Below are 23,725 nucleotides of genomic sequence, written 5' to 3' on the forward strand. Positions count from 1 at the left end.
GCAGTAGTAATTGTAATAGTAGTAATAATAATGAAAAGTAGGAGGTGGAGAAGACTCAAAGCTCCAAGATCCCCCCAGGTTCAATCCCCTGCACCACCATAAGCCAGAATTGAGCAGTACCTTGGTAAAAAATAATAAGAAGGAGGAATATGCAACATATAATATTTGTGACCTACTCTGAAGAAAACATAAAAAGTCTACATTTCCAAAATGACTATAAATGCCTGTTCTCCCTTAAGAAAAATAACTTACCTCAGATTATCTACCTAGTGACTGAATGGCAAAACTAGAACAAAACAAAGATAAAGTATAATAGTCTTCAGCTTGGCAGATATACTCTGTAAGTATTAAATGAACCTAATTCTATCCCTATAGAGAGAGAAATTGGGAGGGGGAAAAAAGGATAGAGAAAGACAGACACCTGTAGCACTGCTTCACTGAGAACCCTGAGCCCAGGTCCTTGTACATGGTAACCTATGTGCTCTTCAGGTGTACCACCACTGGCTCCAAACCTAGCTGTATATTTTTCAGACAGATCCTTGACACCATTCTTGTGGTTTTGTTTTGAGTTGATATTTTATATCTGAAATGATTGACCTTCAGATTTCATGTTTTCTCCAGAAATAAAAGGAGACTGAAGTGAAACTATAAAGACAAAAATTTTACTCATTAATTTATATAATTGGTAATCAATAATTACAATTAAAGAACATGAGTTAATTTTTAAGTCACTGTTACCAAAGCTGTCACTACGAAGCATAACACGCACAAAGACCATCAGAGAACAAGTGCTTTTCCCTTTGCTTGGACTATTTATACTATGTAAGAATATTCAGTAGATACCGTCTATTTTTTTTTAATTTTTATTAGCTTTTTTTTTTTTATTGGATAGAGACAGCCAGAAATCGAGAGGGAGGGGTGATAGACAGAGAGATGCCTGCAGCACAGTTTCACCACTTGCAAAGCTTTCCTCCTGCAGGTGGGGACCGGGGGTTCGAACCCAGGTCCTTGAGCATTGTAACATGTGCACTCAACCAGGTGTGCCAGCACCCAGCCCCCGATACTGTCTATTTTGTTTATTTATCTGCTTATTTATTTTAGATAGAGGCAGAGAGAGAGAGACCACAGCACCAAAGCTTTTTATTTATTTTATTAGTGACTAAATAATTATTTATGAAATTATAAGATAACGGGTATAATTCTGTGCTGTTCCCACCACCAGAGTTCTGTATTCCCATTTTCTCCATTGGAAGCTACAGTAGTTCTCCCAAGGTTGTAGATATGGGTTGACTATTATTTCTATAAATATATATATATATATATGGGGAGGGAGGGAAACAGAGAGGAGGTAGAGAGAGGTGGAGAGCCAACGGCTTGAACCCAGATCCTTGTGCTTAGTATTATGTGCTCTTAACTGGGTACACCACTGCCTGGCGGAAAGCTCAAGGATGGGCAGAAGGATCCCAGTTCGAGCCAGGGGAGTGAAACAGGTTCGTAGGTGTCTGTCTTTCTCTCCCCCTCTCTGTCTTCCCCTCCTCTCTCCATTTATCTCTGTCCTATCTAACAATGACGACATTAAAAACAATAATAATAACCACAACAAAGGTAAACAACCAGGGTAACAAAAGAGAAAAAATGGCCTCTAGGAGCAGTGGATTCGTGGTGGAGGCACCAAGCCCCGCTGCAGGCAAAAAGAAAAGGAGAGAAGAGAAGAGAAGAGAAAAGAAATACAGTTTTCTAAAGAGATATACAAGGGGGTAAGCAGTGGCATACCCAGTTAAGTGCACATAGTACTAGAGAAATGCAAATTAAAACTATACCGAGATACCATTTCACACTTGAGAGAATGACTTACATCAACAAGCCAGGAAATAACAGGTGTTGGAAGGTTATGAAGAAAAATAAATTCTGCTGTAGTGCTGACGGGAATGCAAACTGATGTAGCCCCTTTGAAAGACTATAAGGAGGGTCCTTAAACAAATAAAAATGGGGCAGGGGTAGATAGCATAATGGTCATGGAAACTCTCATGCCTGAGGCTCCAAGTCCAAATTTCAGTTCTCTACACCACCATAAGCCAGAGCTGAGCAGTGCTTCAGTAAAAAAAATGAAACGAACAAGACTAAATAATTAAATAAAGTAATTACCTTATTATCCAGCAAAACCACTCTTAGGCCAGTGGACAATCAAACACTAATTCAAAGGGGCATATGCACCCCTCTGTTCATGGCCACATTATCCACAATAGCCTAAATGTCCATCAGATGACTAGTGAAAGAAGATATGGGATATATATTTTATGAAATACTACTCTGAAATCAAACAAGATGATAATTGTGTCATTTGGGACAAAGTGGATGGAACTTGAGGTGATTATGCTTAGTGAAATAATAGATAAAAAAAGAACTACCAGGGAGTTGGGCAGTAGGTAGCTCAGCGGGTTAAGTGCACGTGGGGCAAAGCGCAAGGACTGGTGTAAGGATCCTGGTTCGAGCCCCCGGCTCCCCACCTGCAGGGGAGTCGCTTCACAGGTGGTGAAGTAGGTCTGCAGGTGTCTATCTTTCTCTCCCCCTCTCTGTCTTCCCCTCCTCTCTCCATTTCTCTCTGTCCTATCCAACAACAACAACATCAATAATAACTACAACAATAAAACAAGGACAACAAAAGGGAATAAATATATTTTTTTAATTTTTTAAAAAGAACTACCAGATGGTTTTGTGAAATCAAGAAATCTGATACACACAAAAAAAAGAAATCTGATACACAAGAACTTGGGGGGGGAGCAACCTTGTCACCTACCATTAATAACAAATAAAAAAGTGGAGAAAAAATAAACTAGAACCCTATAAAAATGTTCTGCTTTTGTTAAGCAAATCCAGGATAGGGGAGATAGCGTATAGTTCTGCAAAATATTATCATGCCTGAAGCTCTGACATGCCAGATTCAATTCTCAACACCACCATAAGCCAGAGCTGAGAAATGCTCTAGTATCTCTCTATTTCATTAATAAATAAAATATTAAAAATAAATGTTATAATAAAAAGCAAACAAACTTTTGCAGAACACACATAAATCCAGCTAGAGACAGAGATAGTTCACCAGGTAGAATGCACTTTGCCATGTGGGGAGCCAGTTTCCAGTTCACCATATGAGGACACTTTGGTGCTGCAAGACTCTGTCTGTCTAGCTCATGGAAAAGGTGGCTTGGGGCACTGAAATTATGCATGTATGTGAGGCCTTAGCGCTATAAAAACAGAGTAAAAAAAAAAAAATCAGGTAGTTGAAGGGTTATAATCACAGACTGGGAACACAGCACAGTGGTTATGTAGAAGACACGTGTGAGGTTCCAAGGTCTCAGGTTCAATTCCTGGCACTGCCATAAACTAAACCGGAGCAGTGCTCTGGTCTCAGTCTCTCTCTCATTAAAATGAAATGAATAGGATGCCATGGTTGGGAAGTCCAAGATCAAGAGACTAACCAGATTCTTTTAGTGATCCAGATTGGAGGCTAATTCTGGGCAGGAGAATGCCAGGAATACCAAAGGAGACCACCCGGACCGAAACAAGACAGGACTAGAATGACCACAGGAACCCAGTAAATCACCCGTGAGTACAAACACGGGAGGCTGGTGACAGAGAGGAGAGAAGGGCCTAAGGAGAGATTAAGTGACTGCTAACAGTTCAACAGTTTATCAGTGAAGACACCACCTCTAGTCTGCTCCACAACAAGGGGACAGCTGAAGGGAGGAAAGGACTCCCCAGAGACTCACCAAGTACAACTCTTGAGTCTCCATTGCTACTACCCTCAGAATCTGGAGCAGCAACAGGGAGGGACACCAGGGGACAGAGATCTAACTGGGAAACTCAGGAGAAGACCTATACCTCCGTGGCATAGCTAAGGGGCTGTAAAAGTCTCTTTGCATACCACTGGATTATCTCTGCCACACCCTGCTTTATCTCTTAGTCAGGAGTCAGTGATTAAGCTAAGAAGCCTACTAATAGTTTAAAAGCCCTCAGGCTCCCATAGCCTACAGGGAAGAAAAAAAAAAGAGGCTTTTATACCACTGAGCTCCAACTCAGGGATTGAAAAAACTGTTAACTTCCACCACGGCAAACCCTTTAATTAAATTACTTAGACACAAGTCAATCCAGGCAATAGTAATCAATAATTTGAAAAGTACTGATAAAGGGAACTCATAACATAATATATAAAATGGTTAAAACAACAAGAAAAAATATTGGAAACTCGAACCAGGACAAGAGTCCAGCTAAAAGTCCTCCAGAGGATGAAGCACAAAACAATGAGTTCAACATCCAAACATTAGCTAAGGAAATAATAACAGGAGTGAGTAAAGAATTTGAAAAAATTGTAATCAGAAATGCAGGAACAACAAATGAGAATATGGAAGAAAATTCTAATTATCTCATGGTTATTAGAGAGCTGAAAGCTGAAATCGCTGAGCTAAGAAGGCAACTAGCTAAACAAGCTAAAACAGTATCAGAGTAGGGCAACAAAATAGATGAACTCCAGAAAGCAGTAGAGGGCAGAGAGAATAGAATCTATGAAGCTGAAAACAGAATTAGCAAGATTGAGGATGAATTAGAGACAACTAAAAAAGAAAGAGATCTCAAAAAGAGATTAAGAGATGCTGAAAACAACAACAGAGTCCTATGGGATGACTTCAAAAGAAACAATATACGCATTATTGGCTTACCAGAGGAAGAAAGAGAAGGAGAGGAAGAAAGCATTCTCCAGGCCATTAATAGCTGAAAATTTCTCTAGTCTAGACAACACCAAAGACATAAAGATTCAAGAAGCCCAGAGGGTCCCAAACAGAATTAACCCAGACCTAAAGACACCAAGACATGTCATACTTAGATTGGAAAGGAATAAGGATAAAGAAAGGATCCTCAAGGCTGCAAGAGAAAAACAAAGAGTCACCTACAAAGGAAAACCCATAAGATTAGCAGCAGACTTCTCCATACAAACACTACAGGCCAGAAGAGAATGGCAAGATATCTATCGAGTGCTCAATGAGAAAGGCTTTCAGCCAAGAATACTATATCCTGCTAGACTGTCATTCAGACTAGATGGAAGCATCAAAACCTTCTCAGACAAGCAACAGTTGAAGGAAGCAACCATCACCAAGCCTGCCCTGAAAGAAGTTCTGAAAGGTCTCCTATAAACAACCAGACCACCACAAATAGGACATATATATCAAAACACTCTAAAACTCTACAAGAATGGCGTTAAAATATCTTCAATCTTTGATATCAATAAATGTGAATGGCCTGAATTCACCTATTAAAAGACACAGAGTAGGAAGATGGATCAGAAAACACAACCCAACAATATGTTGTCTACAGGAAACTCACCTAACTCAACAAGACAAACACAGACTTAAAGTGAAAGGATGGAAAACTATCATACAAGCCAATGGCCCACAAAAAAGGGCAGGAACAGCTATTCTCATATCTGACATGATAGACTTTAAAATAGATAAGATTAAAAAAGATAGGAATGGACACTACTTAATGCTCAGAGGATCAGTCAATCAAGAGGACTTAACAATTATTAACATCTCTGCACCCAATGAGAAGCCATCTAAATACATCAAACTTCTACTGAAAGAGCTACAGCAATATATTAACAGTAACACAATCATAGTAGGGGACTTCAACACCCCACTATCTCAACTTGACAGATCATCCAGGCAGAAAATCAGTAAAAACATAAGGGAGCTAAATGAAGAGATAGATAAACTAGAACTATTGGACATTTTCAGAGTCATTCATCCCAAGAAACTGGAATACACATTTTACTCAAATTCACATGGGTCATTCTCAAGGACAGACCATATGTTAGGCCACAAAGACAGCATCAGCCAATTCAAGAGCATTGAAATCATCCCAAGCATCTTCTCAGACCACAGTGGAATTAAACTAACACTTAACAATCAACAAAAGATTAGTAACAGTGCCAAAATGTGGAAGCTCAACAGTACACTTCTTAACAACTTCTGGGTCAAAGAGGAAATCAAGGAAGAAATCAAAATGTTTCGAGAGTTCAATGAAAATGAAGACACAAGCTATCAAAATATTTGGGACACAGCTAAAGCAGTCCTAAGAGGGAAGTTCATAGCTATACAAGCACACATTAGGAAACAAGAAAAGGCACAAATAAACAGCCTGATTGCACATCTTAAAGACCTAGAAGAAGAACAACAAAGGAATCCTAAAGCAACCAGAAGGACAGAAATCACTAAAGTTAGGGCAGAAATAAATAACATTGAGAATAGGAAAACCATACAAAAGATCAATGAAAGTAAATGTTGGTTCTTCGAAAGAGTAAACAAAATCGACAAGCCTTTAGCCAGACTCACAAAACAAAAAAGGGAGAAGACCCAAGTAAATTGGATAGTAAGTGAAAGAGAAGATATCACAACAGACACTGCAGAAATTCAATATATCATGTGAGGCTTCTATGAACAACTATATGCCACCAAGCTAGAGAACCTGGAAGAAATGAATGATTTCCTAGATATCTACCAACTTCCAAAACTAAGTCAAGAGGAAGTGGATAACATGAACAGGCCCATCACAGCTAATGAAATTGAAACAGTTATCAAAAATCTTCCCAAAAATAAAAGTCCTGGACCAGATGGTTTTACAAATGAATTCTACAAAACCTTCAAAGAAGAACTAATACCTCTATTTTGAAAAGTCTTCCAGAAGATTGAAGACACTGGAATACTCCCTGCCAGCTTCTATGAAGCCAACATCACCCTGATACCAAAAGCAGACAGGGACACAACCAAAAAAGAAAACTACAGACCAATATCTCTGATGAACTAGATGCGAAAATATTGAACAAAATTCTAGCCAACCGGATACAGCAGTATATCAAAACGATTGTTCATCATGACCAAGTGGGGTTTATCCCAGGCATGCAAGGTTGGTTTAATATACATAAATCAATCAATGTGATCCACCACAGCAACAAAAGCAAGACCAAAAACCACATTGTCATATCAATAGATGCAGAGAAAGCCTTTGACAAAATACAACATCCCTTTATGATCAAAACACTACAAAAAATGGGAATAGATGGAAAATTCCTGAAGATAGTGGAGTCTATATATAGCAAACCTACAGCCAACATCATACTCAATGGTGAAAAACTGGAAGCATTTCCCCTCAGATCAGGTACTAGACAGGGCTGCCCACTATCACCATTACTATTCAACATAGTGTTGGAAGTTCTTGCCATAGCAATCAGGCAGGAGCAAGGAATTAAAGGCATACAGATGGGAAGAGAAGAAGTCAAACTCTCCTTATTTTCAGATGACATGATAGTATACATGGAAAAACCTAAGGAATCCAGCAAGAAGCTTTTGGAAATCATCAGGCAATACAGTAATGTGTCAGGCTATAAAATTAACATTCAAAATCAGTGGCATTCCTCTATGCAAACACTAAGTTAGAAGAAATTGAAATCCAGAAATCAGTTCCTTTTTCTACAGCAACAAAAACAATAAAATATCTAGGAGTAAACCTAACCAAAGAAGTGAAAGACTTGTATACTGAAAATTATGAGTCACTACTCAAAGAAATTGAAAAAGACACAAAGAAGTGGAGAGATATTCCATGTTCATGGGTTGGAAGAATTAACATCATCAAAATGAATATATTACCCAGAGCCATCTACAAATTTAATGCTATCCCCATCAAGATCCCAAGCACATTTTGTAGGAGAATAGAAAAAATGCTACAAATGTTTATCTGGAACCAGAAAAGACCTAGAATTGCTAAAACAATCTTGAGAAAAAAGAACAGAACCAGAGGCATCACACTCCCAGATCTCAAACTGTATTATAGGGCCATTGTCATCAAAACTGCTTGGTACTGGAACATGAACAGACACACTGACCAGTGGAATAGAATTGAGAGCCCAGAAATGAGGCCCCACACGTATGGACATCTAATCTTTGACAAAGGGGCCCAGACTATTACATGGGGAAAGCAGAGTCTCTTCAACAAATGGTGTTGGAAACAATGGGTTGAAACATGCAGAAGAATGAAACTGAATCACTGTATTTCACCAAATACAAAAGTAAATTCCAAGTGGATCAAGGACTTGGATGTTAGACCAGAAACTATCAGATACTTAGAGGAAAATATTGGCAGAACTCTTTTCCGCATAAATTTTAAAGACATTTTCAATGAAACGAATCCAATTACAAGGAAGACTAAGGCAAATATAAACCTATGGGACTACATCAAATTAAAAAGCTTCTTCACAGCAAAAGAAACCACTACCCAAACCAAGAGACCCCTCACAGAATGGGAGAAGATCTTTACATGCCATACATCAGATAAAATCAACATATATAAAGAGCTTGCCAGACTCAACAACAAGACAACAAATAACCCCATCCAAAAATGGGAGGAGGACTTGGACAGAATATTCACCACAGAAGAGATCCAAAAGGGCGAGAAACACATGAAAAAATGCTCCAAGTCTCTGATTGTCAGAGAAATGCGAATCAAGACAACAATGAGATATCACTTCACTCCTTTGAGAATGTCATACATCAGAAAAGGTAACAGCAGCAAATGCTGGAGAGGGTGTTTAAATTATTTTTAAAAAAATGAAATGAATAAAATATTTTTTAAAGTTTTTTTTACAGGTCTGCAAGCGTCATTCTCTACCCCCTCTGTCTTCCCTTCCTCTCTGTCCTGTCCAACAACAGCAACAACAAGGGTGACAAAATGGGAAAGATAGCCTCCAGTTGTAGTGCAGGCACCAAACCCCAACGATAATTCTGAAGGCAAAAATAAATAAATAAGGTATAACAAATTCCTGCTTATTCTGTAATATGGTTTTTTTAAATAATTTATTATTAAATAATTTATTTCTTTATTGGGGAATTAATGTTTTACATTCAACAGTAAATACAATAGTTTGTACATGCATAACATTCCCCAGATTCCCATTTAACAATACAACCCCCACTATGTCATTCATCATCTTTCATGGACCTGTATTCTCCCCACCCACCCACCTCAGAGTCTTTTACTTTGGTGCAATACTCCAATTTCATTTCAGGTTCGACTTGTGTTTTCTTTTCTAATCTTGTTTTTCAACTTCAGGCTGAGAGTGAGATCATCCCATATTCATCCTTCTGTTTCTGACTTATTTCACTCAACATGATTTTTTCAAGGTCCATGAATAAAATATTTTTCTAAGTTATAATCACTTGAAGTAACTAAAATAGATCACATGGAACAAGAAAAGAAGAAAGAAAGAAAAACAGGCAACAAATGAAGCTCAGGGTGTGAACTTACACATGCCAAAGCAATGGCATGAACCGTATAGTGGAGCAAATCTCTTACAGGAAGCAGACTGGCCCCACATCTCCTACAAAGCAGGCTTCAGTTAGCACTTCAGTTAGCTTCATGGGAGCCCTTTCCTCAACAAAAGGGGAGCACTGCTAATGAACCTACCAGAGAGGAGCTGCTCCCAGAGCCTAAAAAATGGAGACAAATTTTACTCTTGTGACAGCCTTAAAGCGCCATCTGCAGTTCTTAGCTAAGACTGCAAAAAAACAAAAACAAAACCATAGTTCCTACTAGCTTGCTAAGACCATCATCCACTGTTAATGAAAAAAGAAAACAAAAAAATATTAAATTTAAGTCCTGGAGAACTCAAGAGTAGAAGCAAGCATAGCTTTAAGACAGTGTGTTCAGGAAAACACCTAAGGGTCTTACTTAGCTATCAGATCAACAACAATAACAAAAGCTAATACATTTTTACACTGCTTGATTTAAATGATGCTATATTGTCTAGACCTTGAGAACTTAATAGCTCCACAGCAAGCACACTGTTCTGTCTGAACACATCTGAGAATTGCATTTAGTTCTGGGCATCACAATTTAAGAGCAATATTGACAAAAGCCATAAAAATGTTCATACCCTTTGACCCAGTAATTCCACCCATAGGAATTTATTCTGAAATAATTCAAGAAAATAGATGGATTAGAAACATGAAGATATAAGGACAGGTGGTCTGGGAGGTGGTGCAATGGATAAAGTGTTGGGCTGTCAAGCATGAGGTTCTGAGTTCAATCCCCAGAAGCACATGTACTAGAGTGATATTCTGGTTCTCTCTGTCTCTCCCTCCTTCTCCCTCGCCCTTTCCCTCTTCCCCTCTCTCCCTCCTCCTATCCTTTTCATTAAAAAATAAACAAAATATTTTAAAAATATATCAGGACAGCATTCTTTGTAACAAAAAGCATATATAAATCCCTAAAATGGGAATATTATACATCACTAAAATATAATGTAATATTGGAAAAAATAAAACTACACACACATATTATCTATTCTACAACATTAATGAACTTTGAAAACATTAGCTAAGCCAAAATAACAATAAAAACAACAAAACAGACACAAAAGGAGTCATGTTGTATGATCCTATGTATATAAAATGACCTGGATAGACAAATCTATAGAGAAAGAAAGATTAGTACTAGGTTGTCAGGAAATTCATGACACATTTTTGCATAGAAAAACACAGAAAGGGAGTTGGGCAGTAGAGCAGCAGGCTAAGTGTACATGGCGCAAAGCACAAGGAAAGGCTAAGGAATCCGATTCGAGCCCGCCCCTCCCGGCTCCCTACCTACGGGGGAGTCACTTCACAGGCGATGAAGCAGGTCTGCAGGTGTCTGTCTTTCTCTCCCCCTCTCTATCTTCCCCTCCTCTCTCTATTTCTCTCTGTCCTATCCAACGACATCAATAACAACAATAATAACTACAACCATAAAACAAGGGCAACAAAAGGGAATAAATAAATATATATATATATTTTTCCTCCTCCAGGGTTATTGCTGGGCTCGGTGCCGGCACCATGAATCCACCACTCCTGGAGGCCATTTTTCCCCCCCTTTTGTTGCCCTTGTTGTAGCTTCGTTGTGGTTATTATTATTGCCCTTGTTGACGCAATTCGTTGTTGGATAGGACAGAGAGAAATGGAGAGAGGAGGGGAAGACAGAGAGAGGGAGAGAAAAACAGACACCTGCAGACCTGCTTCACCGCTTGTGAAGCGACTCCCCTGCAGGTGGGGAGCCGGGGCTCGAACCGGGATCCTTACGCCGGTCCCTGCGCTTTGCGCCACGTGCGCTTAACCCACTGCGCCACCGCCCAACCCCCAATAAATATTTTTTTTAATTAAAAAAATGAGAAAAGGAAAACAGAAAAAAATGTCATGACTTTTCAGACACTCCAATAGTTTCCAGGGACTGGGAGAAAGAGAGAAGTGACTGCTAATGGATATGAGGTTTTGTGGGTGGTGGAAATATTCCAGAATTAGTATAAATGGTTACACAAATTTATGAGTATACTAAAAATTACTGTATTGAGCATCTTTTTTTTTTTTTTAATTTCCCTTTTGCTGCCCTTGTTGTTTATCGTCGTTATTATTGTTGTTGTTATTGTTGCCGTTATTGTTGGATAGGACAGAGAGAAATGGAGAGAGGAGGGGAAGACAGAGAGGGGGAGAGAAAGACAGACACCTGCAGACCTGCTTCACCGCCTGTGAAGAGATTCCCCCGCAGGTGGGGAGCCAGCGGCTCGAACCAGGATCCATCCGCCGCTCCTTGCGCTTTGCGCCACGTGCGCTTAAGCCACCCGGCTCCTAATTGGGTATCTTTTAGAAAAATTCTTATTTTGTGATATTGCAGAATATGACAATGGAGGATTTTTTTTTTTTGTAATTCAGGTCACCACTGGGGATTGACCTGCAGCACTGCTCCGCTGCTCATAAAGCTTCTCTCCGTACAGGTGGGGACCAGAGACTTGAACCCCAGTCCTTACACGTTGCCGAGCACAGTGTGATCTAACTCAGTGCTCCACCACCCAGACCCAAATTATATATATATTGCCTCCAGGGTTATTGCTAGGGCTCGGTGCTGGCACTGCGAATCCACTGCTCCTGAGGCCATTTTTCTTGCCCTTCTTGTTATTACTATTATTGTTGTTGTTGATGATGTCATTGGCGTTGGATAAGACAGAGAGAAATGGAGAGAGGAGGGGAAGACAGAGAGGGGAGAGAAAGATAGACACCTGCAGACCTGCTTCACTGCCTGTGAAGTGACGCCCCCTTCCCCCCCACCCCCCCACTCCCCCCACCCCCCACCCCCCCCACCCCCCCCACCCCCCCCGCAAGTGGGGAGCCGGGAGCTCAAACCGGGATCCTTAAGCCAGTCTTTGCACTTAACCTGCTATGCTACCATCCAACCCCCAAATTATATATCTTAAAGGAGTGGATCTTATAGTATGCAATTTATATTTCATGATATATGAATATATTGTTTTATAAGTAACTTTATTATTTTTAGTCTAATAAAAATGGCCTATACATATTTGTGAAGCCTCTCATAGCAAAATGCAAGAAAAAAATTGCTTATGATTCAATGAGGAGGGAAATATACAAAATTGTCCTTGATATGATTCAGTCCTGTAAGAAATGGGTTCTGTACACTAATGGATGAGCAAGCACTGGGCAAGAACATGAGTATACATGAAAGCAATTTAATGCAGGCACATTTTAGATGTGGAGATGAGGTGGGATTGTTATTATACTGTTCTTCCAACAATTAAATGTTTTCTTTCCAAGACAGTGTCCACAAGAGGGCAAACTAGTTAGCACAAGTCTCAGCTATAAAGTTAGGTACCTAGAATGCAATGTTGAGAAAGCTTTAAGGGTGAGCTAAGTGCAACCTTCCTGGGTGACAAGGCAAAAAGCAGACCCGGAGCGGCTCAGAGTCATGCCAAGAGGACTGCAGGTGTCTATCTTTCTCTCCCCTTGTCTTCCCCTCCTCTCTCCATTTCTCTCTGTCCTATCCAACAACAACGAGATCAACAACAACTACAACAATAAAACAACAAGGGCAACAAAAGGGAATAAATAAATATAAATAAATACATTAAAAAATTGTAGTAAATGGGTCAGGGTAGATAGCATAATGGTTATGCAAAGAGACTCTCATGCCTGAGGTTTCTAAGTCCCATGTTCAGTCTCCTGCATCACCATAAGCCAGAGCTGAGTAGGGATCTGGTAAAAAAAAAAAAAAATTGAGAGCAGGGGAGATAGCATAATGGTTATCCGAACAGACTCTCATACCTGAAGCTCCAAAGTCCCAAGTTCAGTCCTCCGCACCACCATAAACTAGAGCTGAGCAGTGCTTTGTTGTTTCTCTCTCTCTGCATCTCTCTCAAAATAAATAAAATATGTAATAATAAAAAAGAAAGTTGTGGTATAGATAGATGTATCATCATGGCCACCAGACTATGAGCTGCTAGGAGCTTGGTGGGTAGCTTAGAATTAGATCCCAGGTTTTGGGAAGACCTAAGAATTCAGCCTGTTCAATCATCCATAGAAAGTGATCGGGAGTCAGGCTGTAGCGCAGCAGGTTAAGCGCATGTGGCGCAAAGCGTAAGGACCAGAGTAAGGATCCCGGTTGGAGCCCCCGGCTCCCCACCTGCAGTGGAGTCACTTCATAAGCAGTGAAGCAGGTCTGCAACTGTCTGTCTTTCTCTCCCCTCTGTGTCTTCCCCTCCTCTCTTCATTTCTCTCTGTCCTATCCAACAATAATGACATCAATAGCAACAACAATAACTACAACAACAATAAAAACAAAGGCAACAAAAGTAAATAAATAAGTAAATATTTTTAAATGCTTGTTTATTTGTTTATTTGTGAGAGGGAGAGAGACTTGAGCACTGCTTCAGCATATGTGTACTGGGGATCAAACCCAGAATCTCTTGCAGTCAGTCCTGTGCCCTCCCTGCTGAGCCCCCCACTTCTCCAGACACTTCTCTAAAAGATACATATTGGCATTATAGGATATCTTCCATTTAGCCATCTGGATCTGAGAAAAAGGGTCAGGAATACAATATCCAGAAACTCAGGAATTTGAGAGAACAACGTGTTCTTTCACAATAGCTTTCTCAGCTCTATTAAGGATTTCTCACCTCCACTGCAAACACACAGCTTCTTTCTTTTCTTCCTTCCTTCCTTCCTTCCTCTTTCTTTTTCTTTTTTGCCTCCAGTCAATGGGGCTCTGTGTGGACACTACGATTCCACCACTTCTGGTGACCATTTTCCTTTATTATTTTTCTTTATCTATTTTTATTATATAGAACAGAGAGAAATTCAGAGAGGATGGAGAGACAGAGAGGGAGAGAAAGATAAGACACCTGCAGACCCTCTTCACTGATCGTGAAGCGTTTCCCCTGCAAGTGGGGAGCATGGGTTTGAGCCTGAGTCCACTACTGCCCGTCCCCCCACCACACACACACACAGTTTCTTTAATGTTCAGATGCTCCAAGTAGGTAGAACTAGGCTGGAACAAGATGCCCCTCTCTGCCAGGAAAAGTCCACATTTAAGAAGTGTCTTCTCACCTCCCAGACCCTCTGGGCTTCCTCGGCTGACTCAGGATTTCATATGCAGCCTGGATCTCCAGAAAGTGCCTCTGAGCTTCCTCTGTTTGGTGTAGGTTGTGGTCAGGGTGCCAGGTCTTCACTAGCTCATGGTATCTCCGATGTATTTCTTCATTGGTTGTCCCTTCTGAGAGACCCAGAACCTTTGGGAAACAGAAATTGCCAAATTAGGATCTCAGAAGTTGTCAAGGCATCTGGTTCTCTTTATCCTCCCCTTATTAAATCATGTGGTTATGTTTTTGGACTTGACTTCTACTTGCTCATGGGGAAGGAAGGCTCCAGAGTTTCAGATTAACTCCAGCTTGTTGAGATATGAACAAGTTTTGAATCTCATGGCAAGAACCTGAATTTGCGTTTTTTTTTTTTAAATATTTATTTATTTTCTCTTCTGTTGTCCTTGTTGTTTTTTATTGCTGTTGTGGTTATTATTGTTGTTGTTATTGAGGTCGTCGTTGTTGGATAGGACAGAGAGAAATGGAGAGAGGAGGGGAAGTCAGAGAGGGGGAGAGAAAGATAGACACCTGCAGACCTGCTTCACCGCCTGTGAAACAACCCGCCCTGCAGGTGGGGAGCCGGGGCTTTAACACAGACCTTTATGCCGGTCTTTGCACTTTACGTGTGCGTAACCTGCTGCACTGCTGCCCGATTCCCTTGAATTTGTCTTTAATCATAGCTGTCCATTTTCCTTTTGCCTCCAGGGTTATCACTGAGGCTCAGTTCTGGACTACGAAGTCACTGCTCTTGGCGGCCATCTTTTTTTCCCCATTGTTGTGGTTGCTGCTGCTGTTGTTGTTTGAGAGGACAGAGAGAAATTGAGAGAGGAGGGGGAGACAGAGAGGGAGAGAGAAAGATAGACACTTGCAGACCTGCTTCACTGTTAGCAAAGCAACCTTCTTGCAGGTGGGGATCTGGGGGCTCGAACCAGGATCCTTGAGCATATTCTTGTGCTTCACACTGTGTGCACCTAACCTGGTGCACTACTACCTGGCCCCCTCAGCTGTCCATATATATATATATTTTTTTACCATAACACCAATCAGCCCTGGCTTATGGTGGTGTGGGGGATTGAACCTGGGATTTCAGAGCCTCAAATATGAATCTTTCTTTTTGCATAGTCATTATGCCAGCTACCTCCACCCTCAGTTGTTCTTTTTTTTTTTTTTTTTTGCCTCCAGAGTTATCGCTGGGGCTCTGTGCCTGTATTATGAATCCACTCTACCTGTGGCCACTTTTTCGATAGGACAGAGAGAAATTGAGAGAAGAGGGGAAGATAGAGAGGGAGAAAGATAAGGCACCTGCAGACCTGCTTCATTACTTATGAAGCAAACCCCCTACAGGTTGGTGATCCAGGGGCTCAAACTGGGATCCTTGTGAGGGTCCTTACATTTTTTTAAATTTTATTTATTTATTTTCCCTTTTGTTGCCCTTGCTTTTTTTTTTTTTTTTTTGTAGTTATTATTGCTGTCATTGTTAGGACAGAGAGAAATGAAGAGAGGAGGGGAAGACAGAGGAGGAGAGAAAGATAGACACCTGCAGACTTGCTTCACTGCCTGTGAAGTGACTCCCCTACAGGTGGGGAGCTGGGGGCTCGAACAGGGATCCTTATGCCAGTCTTTGTGCTTTGTGCCATGTGCGCTTAACCCACTGCGCTACTGCCCAACTCCCGGGTCCTTATATTTTGTACTAGGTGTGCTTAACCTGGTGCACCAGTGTCTGGCCCCCCATTTTCTTTTTTTTAAGTTTTTTAGATTATCTTTATTGGATAAATAAATTTCTGGGCAGTGATAAATCAAGAGCAAAGTGGGTGGCAAATAGGGAGAGAACCAGAGAGACACCGGCAGCACTGCTTCACCACTCACAAAACTTTCCCGCTGCAGGTGGGGACCAGGACTAAAAGCCAGGTCCTTGAGCATTATAACATGTACACTCAACCAGGTGAGCCACCACCAGACCTCCCTAAGCTGTCCATTTTCTGGTCTAGAACTTCACATCCTTGACAAGATCTTGTAAGATAAATGACGGAACCAGGCTGTGATGCACCTGGCAGAGTGCACACATTACAGTGCTCTAGGACCTGGGTTCAAGCCACTGGTCTGCACCAGCAGAAGGTGAAGCAGTGCTGAGGGTGTCTCTCTGTCTTTCTCCCCCCATCTTCCCTCCCCTCTCAATTTCTTTCTATCTTAGTAAATTAAAAAAATATATCTATATATATATATCGCAAAGCACAAGGATCGGTGTAAAGATCCCGGTTCGAGCCCATGGCTTCCCATCTGTAGGGGAGTTGCTTCACAGGCGGTGAAGCAGGTCTGCAGGTGTCCATCTTTCTCTCCCCTTCTCTATCTTCCCTCCTCTCTCCATTTCTCTCTGTCCATCCAACGACAGCAGCAGCAACAACAACAACAATAATAATAACCACAACAATGATAAAACAACAAGGGCAACAAAAAGGGGAAAAAATGCTCTCCAGGAGCAGTGGAGGCACCGAGCCCTGGCAATAACCCTGGAGGCAAATACACACACACACACACACACACACACACACACACACACACACACACACACACACGGAGCGGGTGATAGTGCAGCGAGTTATGCACCCTTGGACAGGCAGTGAAGCAGGTCTGCAGGTGTCTCTCTTTCTCTCCTCCTTTCTGTCTTCCCCTCCTCTCTTGATTTCTCTCTGTCCTAACAACAACAATAGCAGCTATGGCAACAATAATATCAACAATACCAACAAGGGCAACAAAATGGGAAAAATAGCCTCCAGGAGCAGTGGATTCATAGTGCAGGCACCGAGCCCCAGCAATAACCCTGGAGGTAAAATATATTTATTTTTTAATATTTATTTATTTATTTCCTTATGTTGCCCTTGTTGTTTTATTGTTGTAGTTATTATTGTTGTTGATGTCATCGATGTTAGATAGGAGAGAGAGAAATAGAGAGAGGAGGGGAAGACAGAGAGGGGGTGAGAAAGATAGACACCTGCAGACCTGCTTCACTGCCTGTGAAGGGACTCCCCTGCAGGTGCAGAGCCAGGGATCGAACTGGGATCCTTACTCTGGTCCTTGCACTTTGTGTCACGTGCGCTTAACCCGCTGCGCTACTGCCCAACTCCCTAGCAAAATATATTCATATATACAATTCCTATGTTCAGAATGTCCCAAAACTAGATACAACCCAAATATTCATTAACAAAATTGTGGCTAGACGAGTGGTGTCATCATCAGATGATGGGATGCTATGCATCACGGAGAACAGTTTACAATGGCATACAACAATATGAGAAGAAAGAAACAAAGATGTCAGACACAAAAGAACACATACCAAATGGTTCCATTGATATGAAGCACAAGAATAGGTACAAACCAATCTCGGCTACCAGAAGTCAGAAAAGAGATGCCTCTGAGGATGGAAGTATAGATTGGGGAGAGAGAGGCATGAGGGAAGCTTCTTAGGACTGGAAAGATTCCCTATCTTGACATGAACGGTGGCTATGTGGGTAGGTGTATACGTGATATTGAGAATCCTTCATGTCAAACCTCCTCAACAAAAAGTAAACTATGTGCACAAATCATTTTCCCACTTCTATAGCCCCGCACCTCCGCCCATTGCACCCTAAAGACCGAAGAAGTCAGGAGCCAGCATGCATGATAACAGTCCCACTAAAGGGGCTGGGTGACGGTCGCCTAGTGGAGCACACACTTCACCATGCACAAGGAACCAGGTTCAAGTCCCCGGCCCTAACAGCAGGGTAGAACTTCACAAATGGTGAAGCAGGTCTGCAAGTGTCTCTTTTTTCTTTTCTTCTTCCTTCCTTCCTTCCTCTTTCTTTCTTTCTTTCTTTCTCTCTTTCTTTCTTTCTTTCTTTCTTTTTTTCTTTCTCTCTTTCTTTCTTTCTTTCTTTCTTTTTTTCTTTCTCTCTTTCTTTCTTCATCCAGGGTTATCAGTGGGGCTTGGTGTAAGCACCATGAATCTACTGCTCCTGGCAGCCTTTTTTTTTTTCCATTTTTTCGACAGGACAGAGAGAAATTGAGAGAGGAGGGAGTCAGGCGGTAGTGCAGCGGGTTAAGCGCAGGTGGCGCAAAGCACAAGGACCTGCATAAGGATCCTGGTTCGAGCCCCTGGCTCCCCACCTGCAGGGGAGTCGCTTCACAGGTGGTGAAGCAGGTCTGCAGGTGTCTGTCTTTCTCTCCACCTCTCTGTCTTCCCCTCCTCTCTCAGTTTCTCTCTGTCCTATCCAACGACGACATCAGTAACAACCACAATAGTAACTACAACAGCAATAAAAACAAGGACAACAAAAGGGAAAATAAATAAAATTAAAAAAAAAAGAAATTGAGAGAGGAGAAGGAGAGAGAAAGACAGACACCTGCAGACCTGCTTCACCACCTGTGAGGTGACCCCCTGCAGGAGGGGAGCTGAGGCCTTGAACCTGGACTCTTGCTCAGTACCTGTGTGCCACTGCGCGGCCCCCGCAGGTGTTTCTGTCTCTCTCCCTCCCTACCTCCCTCTCCCCTCTCAATTTCTTTGTCTCCACCCAAAGCAAAGAAATGAATTAAATTAAAATTTTTTAAAAGAAAGAAAAACAGTTCTGCCATAAATGAGGGCAACAGCTTGGACTTCCATAGGCATGCTGGACACAGAAGCCTTACCTGGTGAGCCAGCTGGTGCTTCTCCTCCTGAAAGCTTTGAACAAGCTCATAGAGCTTCTCCCACTCCTGGAAGGAGCTGCTGCTGAAGCCAGGGTTCCCCACCAGCAGCCTCCATGTCCGGTAAGGCAAAAGGCAGACAGATTCCAGGAAGTGGCCAAGGAAGGGGAAGAGGCTGAACCAACTCAAGATGGAGCCAAGGGTCTCTGCCACATAGCTGAGGGTGGCAGTTGTATTGCAGAGGATGCTATATGCCAGAGGACCCGTGAAAGCGAGGTAAGCCAAGCCCAGGCGGTAGAGCCGCACACTGAGCATCTCTGATCCAACAGAAGCTTTGTAGCGACGGTGCTTCTGGGCTGTAATGCTGGCAGCCAGGCTGATGGGCAGGATGGCTATAGGGCGGCCATAGAAGATGGGGGAAGTAAGAAACGCAGCTCCCAGCGTGTTCTTAACATCAGAGGTCTGATTCCCCACAGCAGCCACCAGCAAGACCCCTAAACCAACTGCAAGGGGAAGGCCCACAATATAGAAGTTGGCCATGAAGGAAAAGCTAATGAGAGCCACGAGGCCAAAATAGATGCCCACTATCATCTGGGCAGCAAAGCGAATGAGACTCAGTGGGGGCGTCCCCCCTCTGGAACCTCGCCTCTGCCCTTGGGCTCTGTTAGCCTGAGCCACAAAGCTTGGGAGCTTCCAGAACTCCCACAGCCAGCCCAGCCCACCACCCCCTAGGGTGAGCATCCAGAGCAGTGCGTGGCTGTCCCTCCCCAAGTACAGGTGGTGGAGCCCTGCAGGGCCCCCTACAGCCCAGAGGACATAGGTCACCAGGAGCCCCTTGGCCATCTTTCTCTAGGTCAAGGATCTCAGCACAAGTCCAGTGGCACCTGCCATTGCTCAGAATCCTTTGTGAGAAGCCAGGCCATCATGGTTCCAAAGTTACCCTTAAGAGGACAAAAAACAATGAGACAGTCATAAAACAATATCTAGGGGCCGGGTGGTGGCACACCTGGTTAAGTGCACATGTTACAATGCACAAGGACCTGGGTTCAAGCCCCCGGTCCCCACCTGCAGGGGGAAAGCTTTGTGAATGGTGAAGCAGTATTGCTGGAGTCTCTCTGTCTCTTCCCCTCTCTATCTCCCCTTTCCCTCTTGATTTCTGGCTGTCTCTATCCAATAAGTAATTAAATACAGATAATAAATTTTTAAAAAGGCAGTATCCAGATCTCAACACAGTAACCATTTCTCCTTCCCATAAAAATCCAACCCAGCTATCCTTTTGCGTGCTTGAAATACTGATTCTCCTACACCTCTCAAACGAGCACCTTATTTCTTCTTTCTGATATATTTAAAATATATATTTTGTTGGGAGTTGGGCGGTAGCGCAGTGGGTTAAGTGCACACGTGGTGCGAAGCACAAGGACCGGCAAAAGGATCCCGGTTTGCACCCCGGCTTCCCACCTGCAGGGGAGTCACTTCCCAGGTGGTGAAGCAGGTCTGCAGGTGTCTTTCTGTCTTCCCTTCCTCTCCCCATTTCTCTCTGTCCTAACAACAACATCATCAACAACAACAACAACAATAATAATAATTTAAAAAGACAAGGGCAACAAAAGGGAAAATAAATTAAAAAAATATTTTGTTTATTCATTTATTGGAGACAGAGAGAAACCAAGTGAAGGGAGATATAAAGAGAGAGAGCCAGAGAGATAGACACCTGCAACACAATTTCACCCCTTGTGAAGCTTCCCACCTTCAGACGAGGATCAGGGGCTTGAACCCAATTTCATGTACATGGTAGCAGGTGTGCTCAGATGAACACACCAGCACCCAGCCCCAATTATTATTACAAGCAATAACCTCAAATTTGACGGAGAAGTTGTTATTTATTTATTTCTGTAGAGGGTGAGGGATGGAAACAAGGAGGGTGACACCACAGCACTGCTCCATCACTCACAAAGCTTCCTCCTTTGCACGGTGGGGCTCCCATGGGGTGGTAATGGTGGGGTGTGAACCTTCAAGCCCAAGGTAAAATATGCCCTCTACCTACTGGGAGAGCTACCTCCTGCTCCAAGGAGAATGCTTTAAATGCTCACAGTTGAATAACTGAAGATTTAGCATACAAACAATAGAAAGGCAGCTTGAATTTCAGACTTCCCCCAGGGTCGCTGTGGTCCCCCCCACCCACGAAGACCCTAGGGAGAATGGAGTGAACAGGAATGATTAAAAGGTCCTTTAGAAGGAGTCTGGTGGTAGCACAGCAGGTTAAGCACACATGGTTAAGCAAAGCGCAAGGGCCCATGTAAGGATCGCTATCTCCCCACCTGCAGGGGAGTCACTTCACAAGCAGTGAAGCAGGTCTGCAGGTGTCTGTCTTTCTCTCCCCCTCCTCTCTCCATTTCCTCTCTCCTATCCAACAACAATGATGGCAACAAGAATAACTACAACAATAAAACAACAAAGGGGAATAAATAAATATTTTTAAAAAAATTTAAGGTGAAGCAAGTCTGCAGGCATCAATCTTTCCTCCTCTCTCTCTTCCCCTTTTCTCTCTGTCCTACCTAATAACAACAACATCAATAACAATGACAGTAGTCTGGAAGGTGTCGCAGTGGTAAAGCTTTGGACTCTCAAGCATGAGGTCGTGAGTTCGATCCCCGGCAGCACATGTGCCAGAGTGATGTCTGGTTCTTTCTCTCTCCTCCTATCTTTCTCATAAATAAAATCTTTTTAAAAAAAATAACAATGACAATAATAACTACAACAAGAAAAAAAAAGGGCAACAAAAGGGAAAATAAGTGGTCTGGGAGGTGGTGCAGTGGTTAAGGAACTAGACTCCCAAGCATGAGCTCTTTCTCTCCTATCTTTCTCATTAATAAAATAAAATCTTTTTTAAAAAATGGAAGGCAAATAAATGTAAAAAATTTAAAAAAGGGAGTTGGGCGGTAGCACATTGGGTTAAGCGCACATGGCACAAAGTGCAAAGACCGGCCTAAGGTTCCTAGTTCAAGCCCCCGGCTCCCCACCTACAGGGAAGTCACTTCATAGGCGGTAAACAGGTCTGCAGGTATCTATCTTTCTTTCCCTCTCTGTCTTCCCCTCCTCTCTCCATTTCTCTCTGTCCTGTCCAACAACGACAACAACAAGAATAACTGGCAAAAAAACAACAAGGGCAACAAAAGGGAATAAATAAATATTTAAAATATATATATATTTTTTAAAAAGGTCCTTTAGAGTCCAAAGGGGGCTGGGCAGTGACTCACCAGGTTGAATACACGTTACCCTCTGCAAGGACATCCCTCCTACTTGCAGAGGGGAAGCTTCATGAGTGGTGAAGCAGTGCTGTAGGTGTCTCTCTCACTCTCAATTTCTCTGTCTCTATCCAATAAATAAATAAGTAAATAAATAAAATAAAGAGTTATATGTGGAACATATGTGGAACGTCTCTTGACTCACAACAGCCCTAATTACAACTGAGGCAGCCCTGAAGTCCTTCAGCTAAGGTGTTAGTCCCTTTCCAATTCCCATCTCTCCAGGCAGAAAATGCTGATCACAAATCAAATTCGAAAGACATCCTGTATTTCCTCTAATTAAAGAGATAAAAATATTACATTTTGTGGTCCGGGAGGTGGTGCATTGATAAAGCTTTGGACTCTCAAGCATGAGGTCCTGAGTTCGATACCCGCAGCACATGTGCCAGAGTGATGGCTGGTTCTTTCACTCTCTTCTCTTCCTCATTCATAAATAAATAAATAAATAAATCTTTTTTTAAAATTACAGTTTGACTTAGACACTGAAACTCCACAACTTAACCATAGCCTACTAGGGCAGACTTGAAAGGTTTCTCCAGAGTGCTCAAATGAACCTCCTACCCCCCAAAAAAAAGATCAAACCTAGAGCCAACAGTGGTTGCCAGTGTCTCCCCCTCCAGGCAGAGCGGCCTGGTACCGGGTGGTGGGTGGTTCCAGGGCGAGCAGCGCCTTACCTGAGCACCCCGACCTGGATGCCCTGCAGACCAACTTCTTTCTTTGCATTTCAGTCAAAATGGCCCCTCTCACACCGCCTCCACTTTCATCCAAGTGGACTTTGTGTTTCCATGTTTGCAGTGTCCCGGAAGTGAGGCAGTCCTCGAGGCCTGGGCCCGCCCGCTCGAGCTCACCTTTGAACCCTGGGAGGCTGCTGCCAGCGCTGCCCGCGCGCCCAGGGTCTCCCCAGGCCTTTCCAACCTGCCCAGGTTCAGCCAGCCCCACACCCAGAGCGCCCGCACCGCGGCACCACGGCCACCAGGTGGCGCTGCAGCGCACAGAAGGGTGGGTCCGGGCGGGTCCCAGACTCACCTTGTCCAGAGGCCAAAACCAGGCTACGCGGTTCCCAATACAGGCAAAGTAAGCTGTCCATTACCCTCTTTCACACCCTCACCCCCAGCCCCCAAATGATGAGAGATGACCCTCCCTTGACTCCAGGCTGCACTCTCCTCTCGCCTCACTCCCCTCCCCTTCAAGGCCGCCCCAGTTCCTCCAGACAGTCACAGCTGGAGGTGACCCCGCCTTCTGCAGAGCTCGCCCAGCCGCCCGTCCT

The 23,725-nt window shown here is 42.8% G+C and overlaps 1 protein-coding gene across 3 annotated transcripts; it reads right to left on the bottom strand.

Annotated features, from left to right (window-relative positions):
• Positions 1-444: 444 nt before the first annotated feature.
• Positions 445-23,351, bottom strand: DNAJC22 (DnaJ heat shock protein family (Hsp40) member C22). 3 transcript variants are annotated; one of them, XM_060195411.1, is made up of 4 exons: positions 23,133-23,351; positions 19,157-20,094; positions 14,466-14,647; positions 445-645 (listed from the first exon to the last, which is right to left on the bottom strand). In XM_060195411.1, exons 2-4 carry the CDS (start codon positions 19,994-19,996, stop codon positions 600-602), a joined length of 1,068 nt encoding a protein of 355 aa, XP_060051394.1. In that variant the 5' UTR covers positions 19,997-20,094; positions 23,133-23,351; the 3' UTR covers positions 445-599. The 3 variants fall into 3 exon arrangements, with proteins under 3 accessions (XP_060051394.1, XP_007528569.2, XP_060051395.1); XM_007528507.3 differs by lacking the exon at positions 445-645 and adding an exon at positions 13,729-13,932 and having other exon boundaries at positions 23,133-23,350; XM_060195412.1 differs by lacking the exon at positions 445-645 and having other exon boundaries at positions 13,729-14,647; positions 23,133-23,348.
• Positions 23,352-23,725: the final 374 nt, after the last annotated feature.

The sequence above is a fragment of the Erinaceus europaeus genome, chromosome 7 (genome assembly GCF_950295315.1).
Source record: "Erinaceus europaeus chromosome 7, mEriEur2.1, whole genome shotgun sequence".
Classification (NCBI taxonomy): Eukaryota; Metazoa; Chordata; class Mammalia; order Eulipotyphla; family Erinaceidae; genus Erinaceus; species Erinaceus europaeus.